This window comes from Pezoporus flaviventris, unplaced genomic scaffold (assembly GCF_033815535.1).
Source record: "Pezoporus flaviventris isolate CSIRO_AGI_PZ_B2104156 unplaced genomic scaffold, CSIRO_AGI_Pfla_v1 ptg000001l, whole genome shotgun sequence".
Lineage (NCBI taxonomy): Eukaryota > Metazoa > Chordata > Aves > Psittaciformes > Psittacidae > Pezoporus > Pezoporus flaviventris.
The window spans coordinates 28,490,314-28,509,440 of record NW_026892549.1 but is presented as its reverse complement, the minus strand read 5'-3'; the positions used below and the strand labels follow the sequence as shown (position 1 = coordinate 28,509,440).

Below are 19,127 nucleotides of genomic sequence, written 5' to 3'. Positions count from 1 at the left end.
AGATCCTGGTTGTGACATCATGTCAGAAATGCCTAATAGCAGATTTACTTAAAAAAAAAAATCATAGCAAATCATTTATTATATCCACCATGATGCTTTCAGCCACATATTCTCGAAGCTGCAAACTAATGTATTTTCTTTATATCTTAGCAATGGCATGATACTGAGTATGGATCAGCTTTCACCCGATACAGAAGATTTAGTTAAAATTTTCTTCGTACATAGGATGAGAAATGGTATCTACTAATGAAATTACCCAACACTAGACTATTGCTCTCTTTGGCAGTGTGATTGCATATTGTTCAACTAATCTCCCTTTGAGTTAAGGGAAAGATGGTGTCTTTATTTTCTGCCCAGAACTCCGATGTACACTGCAGCCCTCATATGACTGTATATTGCACTTCAGTGCTTAGGCTGTTACATTTCAGCAGGGCAGAGAAGTAATGCTTGTGTATTTTGCAGATGTTTGTAATGAATGATATTATGTATATTGATTTATTCTGCATAGTTAGGTATAGATCCTGAAATAACTATCAGGTGCATACAGGAGTTAGTGTTTACTATGGAAATGGGAGTCAATAAATGTTAATTACATCCAGCTTGAGCTCATAACTTACAACATTATGATATTATAATGACGGAAGCACGAATCAGTCCTTCCAAGTGTGGGTTTTGCTATTAGAATGTAGTCCACAGAGAGAGTGGCACTAGCTGATTTTAGCATTGTTTGCATGTTTGGTGTTAATTTTGTAAACTTGCTTTGTTTCTCCTTGGTGGAGTTGTCAGGATTTATAAGTACTCTGTCACTTTCAAAGGGCCTGCACTGCATTTTGCTCAGTGGGCAGATTTTATTGCAGCTTCCAGCATAAATGGTAAATACAGTTCTGTATTTCCAGTTGCTCTAACAGAGACTCGCTCTTGTTTGAAAAATTCACACAAGAGCTGCCATGAAAATGTTGCCATTTGTGATTAACTGACAGTTACTTTGGCGTTCCCTGATTTTACAGCCCCAAAAAGTAGAACTTCAGTTGAGAGGCCTAAATTACACAGCTCATTGCCACTTGCATTAGCATTTTAATGCTGACAGTCATCATCGCTCTGAACTGATAGGAGTAGTCACATGAGCAAATGGTCTCCAGTACGCAAGTACCTGTGGCCCATGGCCATATTACTTGCACAGAAAGAAAGGCAGTGAAGGCTTAAGGACAGTTAAATCATAATTTTCATCACAATTTTATGCCCTAAATGTTCCGTAGGCCAAGTTGCTTAGTGATCTCTGCTTGCTTTTGCAGACCTTAATTAGTTCAGATGACCCCTCAATAGCTGCCTGTGTCTCAGCACACTGTGCAGGCATGGGTCACACAGCTACACCAGGAGCCTACAACAGCAGCTTCCAGAGGGCATCTTGGTAGTGACCCAAACTAAACCTTGACTCTCAGACTGGTTACGCTAAAGCCTCTGTCCAAATCTGTGGCTCAAAGTATGTGTCCCTGGCCATGGCTTCCAACTGCTCCTGTGCCTAACCAACTCCTGGGGCTGAGGCACTGTGGCCACACAGAGTATGCAGCTTTTTCACACCCATGCCATTGGCACTGCACAGCAGTGAGCTCTGAGCAGCCCATGGGGAGCAGTGCATTGCTCCTGCTGGTCCTCTGGTCCTCACCCAAAGCTGAGTTGGAAAAAAGGACAAGAGGGCTGGGTACTGGGCAAACTGGCACTGGTCTCTTGGAAGGCATATCGGCATGCCCGGAGGCTGCCCAGGCCCTCCTGGGGTTGCTCTGCCACCCCTGTATGCAGTGGCATGGTGCTGGCAGCTGGCTGACAAGGGCAGGCTGCACAGCAGGTCCATAGCAGCAAGCAGGGGCATCCTCACTTTGTCTGGAGGTACAGTGCATGGGTGACATCACTAGAAACAACTAAAACTATTGATATAGGAACAACAGAGTTAGTCCAAGAAGTAGTATTCAGCTCCTGCCCTGCAAAGCCAAGCACTGATTTTTTTGGGTGGTAGTCTATTGTCTTTGCTGTGCTCCCCATACAGCACAAGCAAAAGTACCTAGTCTGCCCCCTACACCTCTTTGCAGAAAGACTTACAGAAGTGTTCAATTTATTATGTGCAGTTGCAATTTCACTGCTCTTTAATCTCATCACGCAGACTGTGATTTCCCATTACTTCCCAGGGCTCTGAAGTCCTTACTGTTGTTGCTCTTGATGGAGACAGAGGAAAACCTAACAGTATTCATTACAGTATTGTGAATGGTGAGTAGACTTGTCTTTTATGAAATCTGAAGGGCAGTCAAAACCAGATCTGACATTAAATTAGAATGGGATATGCTAGAGTTTAATAAAGCTGAGGCAGACTCTCATGAAATAATGTCAGGTACCTCAGACAGCTCCTTCTACCACAGAACAGCCAACGTACAATCCGCTAAATTTTAGTTTTCCACTCCACAGAACTACAGTTGGAGTTGGTAATTCTGGTGATTTGTTAGTCATCAGTAGCCTGCTTGTAATTTCAGAAAGCATAAAGGGAGATGAATTCATTGCTGCTGAGCATCTATAATCTGGGAGGCAAGAGAATGCATTGGGTGATGCAGACTTGGTATCTAGAGGGATATTTTTATAAATATTGTGATTAAAGTAGTTAAATGGTAAAACCTATGAATTCTTGGAAGAAATTATAAGTGAAGAGATACTGTCTGTACACTGCATTGGAAGAAAGTAGATGTTATCTGAAGATTAATGCTGTTCAGTAGCTATTCTAAGGGTGTCTATCACACATCTTTTAATAGCATAAATGTGAGACTCAGCTGAATTGATAATGACTTAGCTGAATTGATGATTTATTAGCTAATGAAGTCAACAACTTAGCTGAACTGAACTCCAGGATACAACTTCTTTATTTTTGTTTTGTTCCCTCTGCTTCCAAAACAAGACTTCCATGGCAATGGGCATCCCAACTCCCAGGTGTGAGAGATCCCAAAATTTCAAAAGAAAAATCTGAGGTTTAGCTGCAGAGCTACGCAGCAAGCTCTTCACTGTCTTACGTGATCTAAAAATCAAGGTCTAGAGAGAATAGAGAGGGTTGCAACTGAGGTTTTGCCTTGATGCGGGATGGGATCCCTGCTGATGTTCCTTCTCCTCAATGCAAGAGAATGAATAAAAGAGTATAGGTAAAAGGAAGGTAGAAACATTGAGAAAAAAAAGATTGAAAATGAGGAAAGATAAAATGAAAGGTGGAGAATGAGGAGTAAAAACAAATAACTGGGATGAAAATATGGTAGACAAGGAAAAAATTGAGTGAGGAGAATAAGCAAAGGCAGAAGAACCAGCAAAAATGTTGAAGGGAAATGGGATTTATGAGGAAAGGTATTAGATTACCAAGGAAAATGGAGAAGGACCAAAAAGGTGGTATGGGATAAAAAAGGTAAATGATTAGGAAAGAGTGGAAAATGAAGATGGAGGCAGATGACAGATAAGTAGCATAAAATATAATGAAGAGCAGTCTTTCCTCATGCACATTAACAGGATTTTGTTAGCATGAAATGGAAGAGAGGGGAAGAGAATATGCTTTTACTGTGTAGAAAGCTGAAGAAATAAAGAACAAAATATGAGAACAGCCAATCTGCCCCTGCTCTTCAGATGCTAGCATTATGTGTGACAAACCATTATCCTAATACCTGCAGGCTGGGTTATCAAAGGACAAGAAAATACTAACAGCAGATAGGAAATTTATTCTTTATAAGCATTTTTTATCTGGGGAGTGTGGGATAATTTTAGAAAATACTCCAATCCTCTGAACATGCTGTATGAAAGAACACAGATAATGCTACACACTTAGAGTTACCAATTTCCTTGTGATAACTAGGCAATGTATGGTGGTTTGAAACCACTATTGACTTAAGCTTCTTCTCAATTAGCCTGTACTTTCTAGGCCAATGTATCTTAATAATTGACCATTGTATAAGTCGGTATCTGTTCAATGTTGTATCTATTGTACTTTAATGAAGTTGCAGTTATTGCAGGTATTAGCAAAATGGTATACTATCAGATGGTTTAAAAATCAGCACTGGAATTGAGTTAGAGGGAAAGAAAAATTACTGGGGTTTCAGGTCATCATCCTTTATGTCTGAAGGCTTGATCTCCTTAATTATACAGGATTTTCTCTCTTACTTCCAGTGGTAAGCTCTTCTACGAAGTGTATGCTGAGACCAATACTATATGTGAGCCAGCATGTACTGGTGTCCATAGCCCCTCAGCAGAGCAGGGCAGAGCCCCCTGAGCTGCTGGCTGGTCCTCTCCCTGGGCCTGATGGAGAGATGGATGCAGATATTGTGATGAGACATGCTGCCTCTCCACAATCTAACATTTGCTTCAGCACAAATTCGCCAGGTCTGAAGGGACTGCAGCCATGTAACTGGTCTTCTCTTCAGATCAGTGGAAGTTAGGTCAGTGGTAGCAATGTCAGCCAGCAGCCTTGTCGTGTCTGTGTTGTATTTTGCCTCATTGCAAAACCACTGGGGTTTGCCCCATATTCTCAAAAATCCCTTTTTGATAGGGCAGCCTTGCAAGAGGCTGAGAGCTTTTTTAACAACTGAATATCTAAAGGCAGAAGATGCTTCTCCAGAAATGCTGTCTGCAGAAAGAGTGACTGTGTCTCTTTCAGACAGATCATCAGACTTTACACCTTAGCTAATATTGAGAAAAATGTTTTTGTTTCTCAGAGACTTAATTATCCATTTGCTAAATACAATGAGGAATGTCTATTTTTGTCTAAACCAGCATATAAAGAAGACAGCATAATAGAAATGAATACCAAATTTGCATGTCTGGAGGCTGAGGCTGGCAGGGAACCTGACCAGGATGGGAAAGAGAGAGGTGAGGGCAGCTTCCCACAGGCCCAGAGATCCACTGAGCTATTCCTAGGGGAGGAAACCCTTTTTGGCCCTTACTTGTATTTTCATCTCACTGTGACTGGGCATAGAAGTGCTTCATTTCTGAAAAGCGGCTTCAAATCTACTAATACAGGTAGATACAGATATTGACAAAGATACGGTGAATTAAATGTATGGTTGGTTGCTAAAGCTTGCTAATGCTTGCTCTTTAAAAGGAAGTGTCACATGTAACTAGAGCATCTTGGTTTTATTGCAGGAAGTGAAGGTTCTTTTGAAATCGACAACACAACTGGAGCCATTTCTGTTGTAAAAAGCCCAAATCAGCTCAAGAAAGAATTGTATGAACTAAAAGTTCAGGTATGTTCTGTAGCCACTTGAAGTCTGTTGGTCTTCAATGCCATGAGTAGGCATGATTTAGCTGACTTTACCTGTTTTAGAAACTACCTCCCATATTTGAGAAGAGTGCTGGATAGTATAAATCCAAGCAAACTGGTTTTGTTCCTTGGAATATTTCATGTCTCAAATTACTTCTTTCAAATGAAGTCATCTTGTCCTAATTTCATCTCTGAGTCTAGAGAAATAAAAACCTTTACAGGAACTGATCCTTCCGTTCAGAAAAATGCCAACTAGGTTTGCCTGTCTGTCCAAAACATATCCAGTTTAAGTTAATCTCACCTAGACAGCAAAACAGAATTGGAAATGACAGACTAAATCTCAAAAAAAAAGTGTGTAATTTTTCTTACTCAAATATTTGCCTGAATACCTCAAGTACAGTTTTCCTCGCAGAGTTTTCAAGGCTGTAGTCCCTGCAGCAATGTGAAAATCGGCTACCTGTGGTACCACAGCAATGTAAAGGTTGTCTTCCTTTTCTATTTTGTCAACACTTTAGGTAAACAGTTACTTTGTCTCTATTAGATTACCTATGTTATCTTTAGAGAACTGTTTTCAACTAGGTGAGTTACTAAGCTCACAAAATGAGGAAGAGAATTTTTTCACTGAGGCTTTATTGGGACTAGTTCATTACTATGATCTTGCTGTAATCATCATAAATTTCAGCATGAACTGAACTGAGATTTCTAGAGAAATATACAGCTGTGAATCTTCATACAAATTAGAGTGTTAAGGTGGTTTGTACATGCAGATAATACCTGAACATGAAAGTGATGAAAGAGAGTACACCACCATTATTCTCTCTCCTGCCTGCTGCAGGCATCAGAAGTCGGTCAGGAAGGTGACATCTCAGCATACACTTTTGCCATGGTGACTATTCGGGTGGTCGACCTCAACAACCATCCACCAACGTTCTACGGAGAAAATGGTCCTCAGAACAAATTTGAACTGACCATGTATGAGCATCCCCCAGAGGGTGAAATCTTGAGAGGATTGAAGATTACAGTGAATGATTCAGATCAGGTAAATGGAAATTATGTGGACTTCTAGTATTCTTGCCCTATTTCCTGAAAGACTAGAAAGAGCTGTCAGATGGGGAAATGTCCTTTTTGGAACTCAACTATTTCACCTGCATTCCCCAAAGCCTAGGACAAACAAAGTAGTTGTAGGGTCCATTACCACAGCGAATTTGGACCCAGAAGTATACTTAACCTGTCATATTACTATTATGTTGAGAAGGGTGGTGCTAAACATGCAGTCCATTTCTTGCAGCAGCTGAAGTTGAGCAGTGTTTATGAACTTTCCCTAACTTCTAGTTGCATTCAGTTGTTATCACTGAAATGTCTGAGAATATAATCCAATCGGCAAGTTACTTAGAGTTTCCAATCATTTTAGTAATTGCACCTCAAGTACAATTTCTGCCTGTATCTTCTAAGCACCTGATGGAAACAATGTAGACCATACTCTTATACTCATCAGAATATGTTATCCTTTGACTTTTACATTACAGCCAGAGTCTGCAGTGCATGCATTGATAAATCATTCCCAATGGAGTGATATTTATAGGTAATCTTATAAATTATGCCAATTGACAAAGACTACATCTAACCAGATAAAGGAAAGAAGACTCCGTCCATCTCAGCCTGGTATTTAACTGACCTGTGATGCCCATAGATACTATGGTGATGGTTGCTATAGGGATTCCTAAGCTAAATACTGTATGAATGGCGTCCATCTGAGTTAGCCAGAGGTTAGGTAATGACAAGAGCAGAGCTTATTACATCTGAGAAATGTATTACTAGTGGAAAGAGTGCTCTTATATAACCGTGCTCAGTATTGTACTGTTTTGACTGTATTGTACTCTATCAAACTCACCAGCTTCTTCCCCCTCCCCGCTGCTGCTCTGCAGCAAGCAGACAAATGACTGTTTTCAAAGCAGTTCTGTGTCTATCTTGCTATTGTCGCAGGGGATGTTGCTGCAGAAGGAAAGAAACAAAACCCATCTTTTCTATTTAGAGACAACATAGATATGTATCATATGTAGGCTGAAAAAAAAAAAAACAAAACATTTAGGCTGCAAGTTAGACTACAAAATAAGCAGAAAGCATCGCTAGATACAATGTATAGATTTATCAAGAAGCTTCCGAGTACTGTATAAGACATCACTGTAGGTTGGGTTGGTTTTCTTTTAAGGCATAGAATGCAAATTTTTCATTTCTGCACAACTGAGCTATATAGAGAAGAAGGTTAAACATAAGTCTGCTTCTGTCACAGCCGTTAGTGACTCTTTCTTCTGGGAGAATGGCTGAAACAGGTGAGGAGGAGGAAGCTGTGGGCAAGGTCTGCTTTAGGCCTACAGCTTGATGAAAATTCTGTCTTTACTTATATTATACAGAATTTTCTTTCTCAGCCCTCTTTACCCAACAGACACAGCTTAGGGGCTCTGTGCTATTGTTCCTTCAGTCATTCCTGTGTCCCATGACTGGCTGCTTGGGGACATGCAGCAACATGGCCTGCTTTGAGAAGATCTGGGTTCAGGGGACTTCACTGTCAGGAATCATTCGGCTGCTGGAGGGAGGCTGTTCTCTTCCTCCCTGCCCCATGCCACTGTCCCTCCAGTCACATACACTCTGAAGGGCAGAGGACTTTGTATTGTCAGACAGAACACTTTCCCTATCAGCACTATTTTCCACAGTCCATCAGCTCTGGCTTTCTGGTTCTTTGCTTTACTACCCAGCAAAAGAAAACCTGTTGTCATTGTAGCTGTGGGGGTTTATATGACCAAGCAACGCAGACCACTGAGTTTGGATCCAAGGTCATTCTGTTTCCCTTGGGTGACTACTGCTGGACACTTCTCCTCTTGACATGAGCTAGGGTTGCAACAAGGACTGTTCATAACAAGCCCTCCAGAGATACAGCTGAAAATAGAGTTATCCTGTTTAAAAGTTATTATTAGAAATTCTTCTTCTCAAGATTTATGCTAGGGAGAGAACATGGTACCAGTCAGGTGATGAATCTGATTGGCTTGTCACAGTGTAAAGATGACATCATTTGAGAAATTGATGTACCCAGAGGGTTGGTAAAGTAGATTCAGCTTATTTTCCCACCTTCCCTGTAAGACAGAAATATAGGAATCACCATTGCATCTTTTCTCTTCCATGCTTCAGTTTGATTTAAGATAATTGGTCTGGCCAACTGGCTCTGGCTCACTCTTCCCAACTCACACTCAACTGGGGGTAACCTTTTAGATACTGCTGCTTTCCATGTCCTCTCTGGCTAGAAAGTTTATCTGAATAATGGGATTTGGATTCTCACTTCACCTGGATCTGTCAAATGCATGTCAGATTTTATTCTGCACAAGTGGAGCCCCTATGTCCAAGTGTATCAGCTTCCAAAAGTTCTAATGGCTGTAATTCTGGGCTAGCTTAACCCAGTCAATGCAAACCATAGCATGCCACTTCTGTTTGGAAATCGCACATCTTTGTGGTTCTTCATCATCATCGCAGGCTGTGAGCTCTTAGCACGCAGGTTGAGTGTTTGAGGTGTTTGTTGTCCTGACAGGCAATCCAGTTGTCTTTCCTTGACAGGAACCAGGAGAAGGCAAGATTTGCCTGCCAATGTGCACATGATGTCAACTCTGTCGCTTGCACTATCTCACAGTGTGAGGCACAAAACCCCAGGCTGCTTGCCACAAGATCCCTCTCTTAGCCAGTCCTGCTGCAGGGTTTTTCCATTCTGACTGAAAGAATAACCATGCTTGTCAATCTATTTTAAGAAAAGCTGTGTCCATTTTGTGACAAGGGCCAGAGGGATTATATAACTAAGCTGCTTAGCAGTCTCTTGCCCAGGGGATGGAGAGCAGAGGGTTCTAAGCAGTAAGACTCATTCTGATATTATACAGTGTGAAGAAACAGAGCCAGTCTAGGCTGTAAGAAATGAATCATTCACTGAAAACAATGCTGTATCTGCTTTTATTCACAGGGAGCCAATGCTAAATTCAACCTCCGTCTTGTTGGACCTGGTGGCATCTTCCGAGTGGTTCCTCAAACAGTCCTGAATGAGGCTCAGGTTACAATAATAGTGGAAAATTCTGCTGCTATTGACTATGAGAAATTCAAGGTGTTAACCTTCAAGGTACTTCCACTTTCCAGGTCCTCTCATCCTGTGTATATCATATGTATATGATGGCTTATGTATCTGATGGTATTTAGCTTCTTAACCCACCCAGAGCTGTCTGATGCATTGTCAGTGACATTATATTCCCTGTAACGGAAACTCATTTCGGCCTCTGGTTCATCAACTTCCAAAGGTTTAATGGATTCATATGTGAACTAATTTAGTCTAGTCAGTGAAAACTGTTGAGTATTCTCTCTCTGTGGAGACTGCACATGTTAGTGGTTCTGAGTAATTCTAGACTGAACTCTAAGGGTGTTATTTCTGCTCTTAAAACGATGAATGCACAGGATGAAATCCTATTTCTTTGGGACCAGAACTTTACCTGCTTGGTCCTAAGTAATTTGGTTCATGATCATGCTTTTAAATATTGGCAGGCTGAAGATCCCAGCTGACTGAAAGACAATTACCAAAAATTGCTGACTTTGTCAGAGTGTATCTGTCTATATGGCATTTTGCACTCTGACCTGAATCTACCTCACCCATGCTCTAACCTAGCCATAGAAGAACCAGCTTTGATCCTAAAGGTGGACATTTGCATTATCACCTTCCCAAATGGATTCCTTGACTCATCAACAATATAATTAAGTAGTCTGGTTTTGTGTCAACTGCCTGTGAACATGAGGATAGATGGCTCAGTTCTGACTGCAAAGAAATCATTAAAACAAAAATGCCCACACTCTCTAGCAGAGTATTAACCTATGCTAGTTTTGACGTTGTACAAAATGGTGGGGTTTGCACAGCCCAGAAGCCAACTTCTTGGATTTTTTTCTCGCCCTTGCTGTATGGTTTGCTTTGTGTCCTTACCAAGTTCCATTGCAGTATGCTTCATGTCTCCTCCTGTAGTGTTCCTTAGTCATTTTGAGCTTCATAGTTTATAGATACTACAAAACTATGAGGCACCATTGTTGGATTAAAATGCAAGATTCTGAAAGGGCTATAAAGTGCTACTGACACTAGTTCCTAATAGTAACTGTACATTTATTCAGGTTAAACTATTGAGAGACCAATAAAGAAGTTATCCATGGCCTCCTCATGGATACTAATAGAAATCAAAGTAGTTAATGTGATTGCCATGAGCACTGAAAGAATTAATTACCAGAAAAAATAATATATATGTATTTTTTTAGCTTACGCAATTATTTACTTTTGCTTTTTTTTTCTTATCTTTGGATGATTTTTTTTTCTGCTGGAGAAAGACCATAAGGCTTTGCTGAAAATGTGGAACCTTTGTCTAGATTCTAAATGAAGAAGGTGCAGCTGTATGACATAGTAGTAATATACGGCAGCAAATAATTTATAAAGACCTCATTGCTGTCTCCATTTCCCTGAAAAGTCCAAATCACTTCCTACCAAGTTTTAGTTGCCAAGTAGTCATTCTGGAATTTTGATGAAATAGATTCTTATTTCTATACAACATGTATCCCACAGCAATTTTGAGAAGCTATTTTCCAGGGGTTTTGTTTGTTATTGAACAGTAAAATGCCAGAGAGGAGTTAAAGTTAATTTGACTGGGAGATGCACTGAAAACCTACCTGAATAAAAGACTAGTAGAGAAAATCTGTCTTCCATTAAGAGCTGCCTCTTAAACATAATTAGTCAGGACCTCCTTCATTTTCAGCTGCCCAAGAGCTAGAGTGGGTTTCTCAAGGCATAGCAGCTGTTGTAATTTGTACCCCTCCAGCTTGGCCTTTCAGATCTCAAGTCCCTATGCCAAAGGGGACATATTGTTGTCCCACCTTGTCAGGGGCTTCCTGCTCTGTGGTGGCTGCTCTTCCCTGCATGAATTAGCTGTGCATTAAGGGACAATATGAGAAACCATATTGCTAACCCAGCACTGCCATCCCTCAGCTGAGGGATGCAATAGGCATGCACTGGTATTAAGTTCTGCTGATGGCCAGCCAGAGCATCCATGCTGCTGTCTTTTCCCCATTCCTGGTATTGCTGTATGTGGTTGCCTCCCTTTTCAGATGAGCAGAGTTATGAGAATATGTTATGCCAGAGTCCTCTATTTGCCCTCAGATACAGTGAGGTAATTCAAAGTCCCTGTGGGTATGTGATAACATCCTAATCAGCATGAGGTAGTGAGGGTACAGTTTCCCAGAAGTCTAGTGGCAGGAGTCCTCACAAACTTTGTGAAATGAGATTCTGCTGTACATGTCTCATTCCTTACTATCCTGCATTTTGGGTTGGGGTACTGCTGCTTCCAAACATCTCAGGGCACCAGTTGTCCCGTCTCTTTACCCTGTTTATTGCCCTGACTTCTTTCCTGACAAAGAATGTAGGCATCCTCTGCAAAGGATAGTCATCCAGTTTAAGTGGTTATTCAAAATCTTTCTGTGCTTATGTTTCCCTAGATTCTAGGGACTGCCCAGGGATGGGCATTTGCTTGTTTCTGTTATGGCTTTTCAGCTATGTTGGTTAGTTACGATCAACCACATCTGTCACATGAAGTCTACTATATATACACAGATTTGATGTCCTTTTTCCACAGCTGATTGCCTATTGCAAGCATGCAGAAATGAGCCTAGGCAGCATACTGATATAGCTCATCATGTCTCCCTGTTTTTGAGCCATCTGGGCTAAAAAGCACCAACATGCCATGGGCAGTGGAAGGAAGCTCCTTTAAGAAATAATATTAGCTGTTTTGTAATAATTCCCTGATTTGCTCTTCCTAGCTTCTTGCAATAGAGGTGAACACACCGGAGAAATTCAGCTCAACAGCTGATGTAGTGATACGCTTGCTGGATACCAATGACAACGTCCCAAAGTTCTCTTCTGACTACTACATTGCCAGGATCCCTGAGAACTCCCCAGGGGGCTCAAATGTAGTTGCTGTTACAGTAAGTTTCATTCATCTCTTAAGAAATTCTGTCTTTTCTAGGTGTCTGTGGAGACAGTACCTTAAAAACAGGGGAGAGACACAAGTAACAAATCTTACCTGTCACTCAGCTTCCAGACCGAACTCCAGATCCTTTCCAGAATCAACAAAAAAACTCCACTCTGAAAAAAATAAACTCTTAGGCAAACATTTTTCAGAACCACAATTTTACTTTGTTTTTTAGTTAAAGGCCATCTGCCTTTAAGGCAAATCACATGGCCTGTGAGTATTAAGAAAGCCCCAGTCAAATCGGTGTCCAGCAGGAAGATTCAGTTATGATTAAGTGGAATTGGATTTACTGGATTTACTTGCTTAAGTATGAGTAAAAAGAAAACAACATGGTTGTTAGTCAGTATTAGTCTTCTAGTGAGAGGAATCTGGCTGCTAAATGCATAATTAGACAGTTAGTGAAGACAAGAATATAACATTAGAACGCTTAGAGAATGGAAAGAAACATCCTCTCACAGTAGGAAAAACAAGCCTATGGATTTTCCAGTATCCCACATTTTCATATAAAGAAAGTCGGGGTATTACATGGATCATATGTGCTGGAGAAGCATTTCCAGCCATTGATGCGAGGTGTATCTCTTTAATGCAGCTGCTAGGACTGGAAACAGACCTCATGCCACAAAGCTGAGAAAGCACCTGGCCATCTGGGGCTCAGTGGGTGATGCAAGTCACCTTGCAGAGGCCTCACGGATGGGTAAGAATGATGGAGGCAGGTTGCCAGAGATCTGCAGCAAATGCTGACTGCAAGTAAGAAAGAAAGAGTCAGAATAATAAAGTACTGAAGGCAAATTTTAGGGATGGCAGAACAAAAGAAGAAGTGAAACATAAACAGTACAGAAAGTTTTATTAGAAAAAAAACAGCTTTCTGTTTTCTGCAGAAAACGTAATCCCAAACATCACTATCTTTGCAGCAAGAGGACTAAGAAATACTAAGAGGTGAACAGCAGAAAAAAAAAAAATAAAATAAGTTTGCAGAACAATGTAATTGCCCATTCTGAGCCAAGGTACGCAGGTCATTGTAGCTGGCAAGTCCATATAAAATTTATTGTCATGTGCTGTCAACGTGTCCTCAGAGCTACCAGAGAAGTAGGAGCTCCTGGAAATAGCTGTTACCAAATCAATAGGTTTCCTAATCCTGAGCTAAGAAAGGAAGCCAGCAAGATATCATCTGGGGTAGTATCTGCATTACTGAAAATCACACAGGCACAAGAGTGATTAAAATATAAAAAAAACTGAAACATTGTGTGTAAATTGAAGCATTTGTTACGCATTAAATTAAATCAATTAAACAAGCAAAGGCTTAAAAAATACTCTATATAAAGCAAATAATTTTGTCTGGAGAATACACGTTAATATTTAACTGATAATTAGGAAGGTTTGAGAGTGGGCAGTTTGGTTGTTGTTGTTTTGTTTTTGGTGGGGTTTTTTTGTCATTAAGATTAACTCCATCCCTATTAAGGGAAGGATGTGTTAAATGTCCATGGATAGAGCCATCTAGTGGCTTTCTCCCTGCTAGAGCCTCTGGGTACCAGACCGGGCAGGAGACAGGCGGCATCTTAACAGCTTCCTGGAAAGACCAGTGATGTTTCCTTGTGTTATATTTTGCACATTTGTTTTATGTGGTTTCCCCCTACAAATGTGATGGCAAAAAGAGTGAAAAGCGCTTGTGTTTTTATATGGCCTGTTTTTAAAAGAAAAACATTTCTCTTCTGCAATTTAGTAGAGGTTGATTCTCTTATTTCCTTTTATTAAGGCTACAGATCCAGACTCAGGGCTTTGGGGAGAAGTCAAGTACTCCATCTATGGAACAGGAGCAGATCTGTAAGTAAAAACAAAAAAAAGAAAAAGAAAACTACATAACCTCCAAGCAGGGCTTTAAAAGATTTCCTTTTTTTTTTTTTTTTTAAGAACAGACTCATTCTTGACCTGCTCATTTCCAAGGACATTTATGCCATGTTCTTTGTGAGTTCTGCGAAAACAACAACAGAAAAACTAGTGTGATCATTAAACATCTGCTTCATGAACTCATGGAATTTTACCCACAAGCCCCCAAAGAGACATAAGGCAGCTAAAGTACCAGTACAGAGGATCTGTTCAATCACCATTTAAAAAACACTTATAAGAGAGAGGTAGAGGAGGTTTTGGTCTATTTGTGAAAAGTCAGTTCTGGAGGACAAAAAAAAAAACAAAAACATGTTGCTCTTTCCTCTTTACTTTCCATTCAGTTGTATAGATGGTTTAGTTTTAACTCTTGTCAGCATAAATCAAAGAAGACTTTCACAAATATAAACTTCAGCTTTGGAGGCCAGCTGCATTGAGTGTTCAGAGCATTTTATGTATTTAAACCTAATAGTCCTGTATCAACGAAGAAAGAAATCTATTGTTTATTTGATTTTGTAATGATGTCTAGCTCCATCTCCCTGTTTTGGGGGGCAGTGATGGGTAAGAACATTCTGAACCTGAAACACTGGTTTCTGCCACACTACCTCTACCCCAGCAGTTGCCCTGGCCCATTTGCTGTCATGGCTAGCATCACTGGCCATCACAGTTATTGCTTCTGGAACTTGCAGCTCCAGGATATGGCTCATCTGCAGAATCTGTTTTTCTCTGTACATTATCCACCTGTAGTTAAAGATGAACTCTTCCTGTTAAGGTGAAAGCCTTTTAGGAGGCACAATCAAAGTCCAAAATACAAGCTGATAAGGGCAAACCTCTTCTGTAGCCAGAAGAATACACATACAGGAACATTTCCTTGATGGGTTGTTTTGAGCTCTTCACTAAGTCCTGAAGCTAGCTGCTAACTGCATAGAGCAAGCAGGCAAAGGTCGTGTCATACAGGCAGACCTTTCAGGTTTAGGATATAGCAGCTGGTGCAAAGAAGCTTATGAAGGTTGTTGACTGAGGATTTAGAAAAAGATGTGAGTGCAACTTTATTCTGATTGGAATTATGGGAATGCTCAGACTCACTGTTCTTCTGTGAAGAAATTAAGAGTGAATACTTTTTTTCTTCCTTCTTAAGTATGATTTTCTTTTCCCTGTGCAAGAATGGCATGTCTCCGTAAAGCTGGATTGACTGCCTAGTCCTGGGACCTCCAGATCTGCTGAACACACAAATTTGGTGCAGATGTGAGAGTTTCAGCTAGACGCATGATTTTTTCTGTCTCAGGGGTTTCATTGGTGGATATGTAGTTGCATTGGCAGAAAGATGAGTTGCATTGGGTGAGAAGAATCATTTTATTGTTGAACATGAAACCATTATGCTCATAATCCTACATCTAAGCTCTCAGTGGGAGTGGGGTACGCTGCTGCAATGCCTTCATATTTCTGTGCTTCTATTCTTCCACTAAAATGTGGGTGATGAGAGTCCTCTCTGCATGGTTAGCCTGGGCTGTGTACTAAGGAGGCACTTGGTATGGGCACTGTCTCCTATCAAAAGTTTGCACAGATCTTTCAACCTCTTGGCTTTCATCAAGACTTGTATTTGTATTTAACAGGGTAATGAAAACAATTGAAGGGTCTGGATTATTAAGTACTGTTTTTACAATTGCTCTCAATTGTGCTCACAGTTGAAATACAGAAAATATTTTGTTATCCTGTACATTAATTTAAGGGTATATAAAACCCTTCATCTGTTAAAAACCCTACCACCTGGAACCTATACTGGCATCCCATTTTAAAATGACACTCTGTTAGTATCTTCTCTATAAATCCAAGATTTTGGCTGACAATTTGACAGTGTCTCAGTAATTACAAATGTGTAGAATCAAACTTGCTACAGATAAATCTGAACACCCACTCCATCCCAGTGCCAGTCTATGGAAAAGTCATTACTTTTGGAGAACATAATTAGCCCCAGTCTTTGGGGGATTTGAGAGAAGCCATTTTTCTTACTCATTTTGAGAAGTGAAGAGCTAAAATATGATATGCAGCATACTTCCTTTAGCTATTAAGGTGATATCAATCAATCTTAATTTATGCAGGATATGATCTAATATACCGTACTTATAAAAGAGGGAAGAAAAAAAAAAGGCAGTTCCTTAGTGTTTTAACACTAAGAAATCATTCTAGGGGAAGACCATCACACTGTGTGTTTACTGAGGACAAAGACTTTAACAGAAAATGCACCTAAAATGGCTAATGCTCAATAGATCAAAAAACACTGGGAACTGATAATTCTCTGGTTTTAAAGCCTCAAGGAACTAGCCAGACAGGAGTTAGATGAAGAGTAACCAGTCTTTTGGCACAACATTTCAATGTTTAAAGCCCACCTTTGCCCCAGGCTGTTAACGCACTAAGTGACCAAAAGAACCAAAAGTCTTTGCATGCTTCTTTTCCAGGTTCCTAATCCATCCATCAACAGGTATAATTTATACCCAGCCCTGGGCTGTATTAGATGCTGAAGTAAACTCAAAGTATAATTTCTATGTGAAGGCAGAGGACACAGATGGGAAATACAGCTTGGCTGAAGTGTTTATCACTGTGCTAGATGTCAATGACCACTCTCCAGAGTTCAATGAAAATATCCAGGAAAAGACGATGATCATTGGGTCACCAGTGAAGATAGAGGTGAGAGGCAACACTGTGTGTCACAAAGCAGAGTGCTTTGGAAAAGCCTGAGCTCTGGTGTTTATTGTTCAGGAAATGTGACGAATGCCTGAAAGCTGGCTTTTCCTGGGGCTTTATTTTTCACATTCATGTATATGTAACAAGTGGATTAAAGCATGGAATGATAGTATTTACAGACTGCTGAGAGGGAGAAATAAATTCTATAAGCAAAAGATACAGTTCTGTTACAGTATTTGAATCACCCACTGGTGGAGGACCCTGGATTATACAGTGATCGTAAGAAGCCCAAATAAGATAAGTGAATGAAAGTACAGGGTTTTGAATACTTAACCTTCCTGCCACATCTTTGTGCCTAACCACACAGCTTCTTTCCCTTTGCTTTGCGGAATTGTATTTGTTGATCCAGTGTGGAAAAGGAGGCTAAAAAATTGCAATAACAATTCACAGGCAAAGGAGCAGAACATCTAGTGTTACGCAGATTTGATTGCATATAGTGAAGATTACACAACACTGAATGTTAGCAGAAAAAATACCACAGCACAAAAATTAGGGCAGCTATAGTTTATAGTGTGGATCTAATGCTATTGTTCCCTACTACTTCACATTTGTCCCCATGCTGTGCAAGAGACTCCCCAGCAGTGGACCATTTGCATTCTACAAATAGGAATAGGTTATGGTTCAGTTTTTCCTCTGATATTGTTTAATCTCAGAAATCGCTTATACAAAAATAACTCTAGTCCTGCTGTTTTTCACTAGAAAATGTAGCATAGCTGATACCAGAAAAAGTGAAATTGTTTCCAAGATGAAAGAAAAACAGCCCAGTCACAGCATGGGTATTATCAGAAATGAATGCTCAGAAACTCTGAGTTTTATCTTCAGGCAAAGATACAAACAATAACATCTCTATTCTTTATGCTTCTCCTACCAGGCTATAGATCAAGATGCAGAAGAACCCAACAACATTGTGGATTATTCCATCATGCAAGCAGATCCAGCCAACGTGTTTGATATAGACCAAAGCACTGGGGAAATCAAACTGAAATCCTATATCCGTTCCCTGGATATCATCCACAATATCACAAAGAACAAAGACTGCATATGGTCAGTGGTGGTGCAGGCCAAAGACAGAGGCTCCCCGTCCTTCAGTACCACAGCAGTCCTGAAGATTGATATCACAGAGGAGGTAAGCAAATGTTATTTTAAAAAATCTTTATGTGAGAGGCACCAAAGAGTAGACACTGTTTGCTTTATTCCTGACAATACTTTAAAAATGCTTCTGGAGTTGCAATCTAGCCAAAATGTTGCCAGCCGTTCCTTCTCCTTCCTTGCTAGCTCTGTTTTGTAGTGTTTCTAGAGCCTTGTGGTGAAGCTGAATTCTACAGTCACAAGCGTAAAAGACATTTTGATCAGAGAAATTATAAAAGTACAAAGGTGGGAGCATATTATGGTTGGGAGATTAATTTCTTGCATCTGATTTTTAGAGATAGATGCAAATAAAAGACTACAGACTCCTGAGAGTAAAGGTAAATCCTGACTGCTAAATTTCTGCACTTTTTAATGTAATTCAACAGAAGAAAAACAATCTTTTTCCCTACAAAAAGTGAGTAGAAAGTAGCTGTGGCCAGAGTGAAATGTATCAGACCAGTTTTGCATGTCAACATAAGTGACAGAGGAAAAGTGAGAAAACTATTATAGGAATGCTTTAAAGTACATAGAATTTTAGATGTAAGTTTAATAGTTGCAGTATTATCAGCAGACAAAACAAGAACACTCTAAAAGATTGCACACCTGGATTGAGAGTTTCCTGTTGGTCCAACTTTTACATCAACAAAACAACAAGCAGCACATGCTTGCATGATTCTTATTTATTGTAACTGTCTTGCCATGCCTTTAAGTAGGTACCAGCAGGGTGGAAATAGTCTTTAAAGTAGATGAGAAACACATTGTTAGCCTGACAATCTCTGGACCACACACATACTGCACAAAGATGCAAATCTCTTCCCACAGACAGCAGCTGGCCTTCTCTTTGGTCAAAGTGCACCTACTGCTCCTTTATCTGTTACAGTCTGTTTTCTCCATACCCTCTTGTTCCATTGATACTCCTTATCAGGTGCATTTATATGATACTTCTTGTACACAGTTCAGAGCCTGATGGAAGTTAAAGCTGTCTTCAGAGAACACTTGTGTGCATTGGCAAAATAAACTTAGCAGCA

At 40.2% G+C, this 19,127-nt stretch overlaps 1 protein-coding gene across 7 annotated transcripts in view; it reads left to right on the top strand.

The window, feature by feature from the left end:
* Window positions 1-19,127, top strand: part of CDHR1 (cadherin related family member 1) — a 50,657-nt gene that overhangs the window by 24,028 nt on the left and 7,502 nt on the right. For 6 of the 7 annotated variants that reach the window (XM_061449858.1, XM_061449894.1, XM_061449866.1 and 3 more), the window contains 8 exons: window positions 2,181-2,259; window positions 5,152-5,252; window positions 6,105-6,308; window positions 9,267-9,419; window positions 12,137-12,301; window positions 14,102-14,169; window positions 16,686-16,914; window positions 17,843-18,097. In XM_061449858.1, the coding sequence (XP_061305842.1) occupies window positions 2,181-2,259; window positions 5,152-5,252; window positions 6,105-6,308; window positions 9,267-9,419; window positions 12,137-12,301; window positions 14,102-14,169; window positions 16,686-16,914; window positions 17,843-18,097 (1,254 nt within the window). The remainder of the gene's footprint in view (window positions 1-2,180; window positions 2,260-5,151; window positions 5,253-6,104; window positions 6,309-9,266; window positions 9,420-12,136; window positions 12,302-14,101; window positions 14,170-16,685; window positions 16,915-17,842; window positions 18,098-19,127) is intronic. The other variant, XM_061449884.1, reaches the window with a different exon arrangement.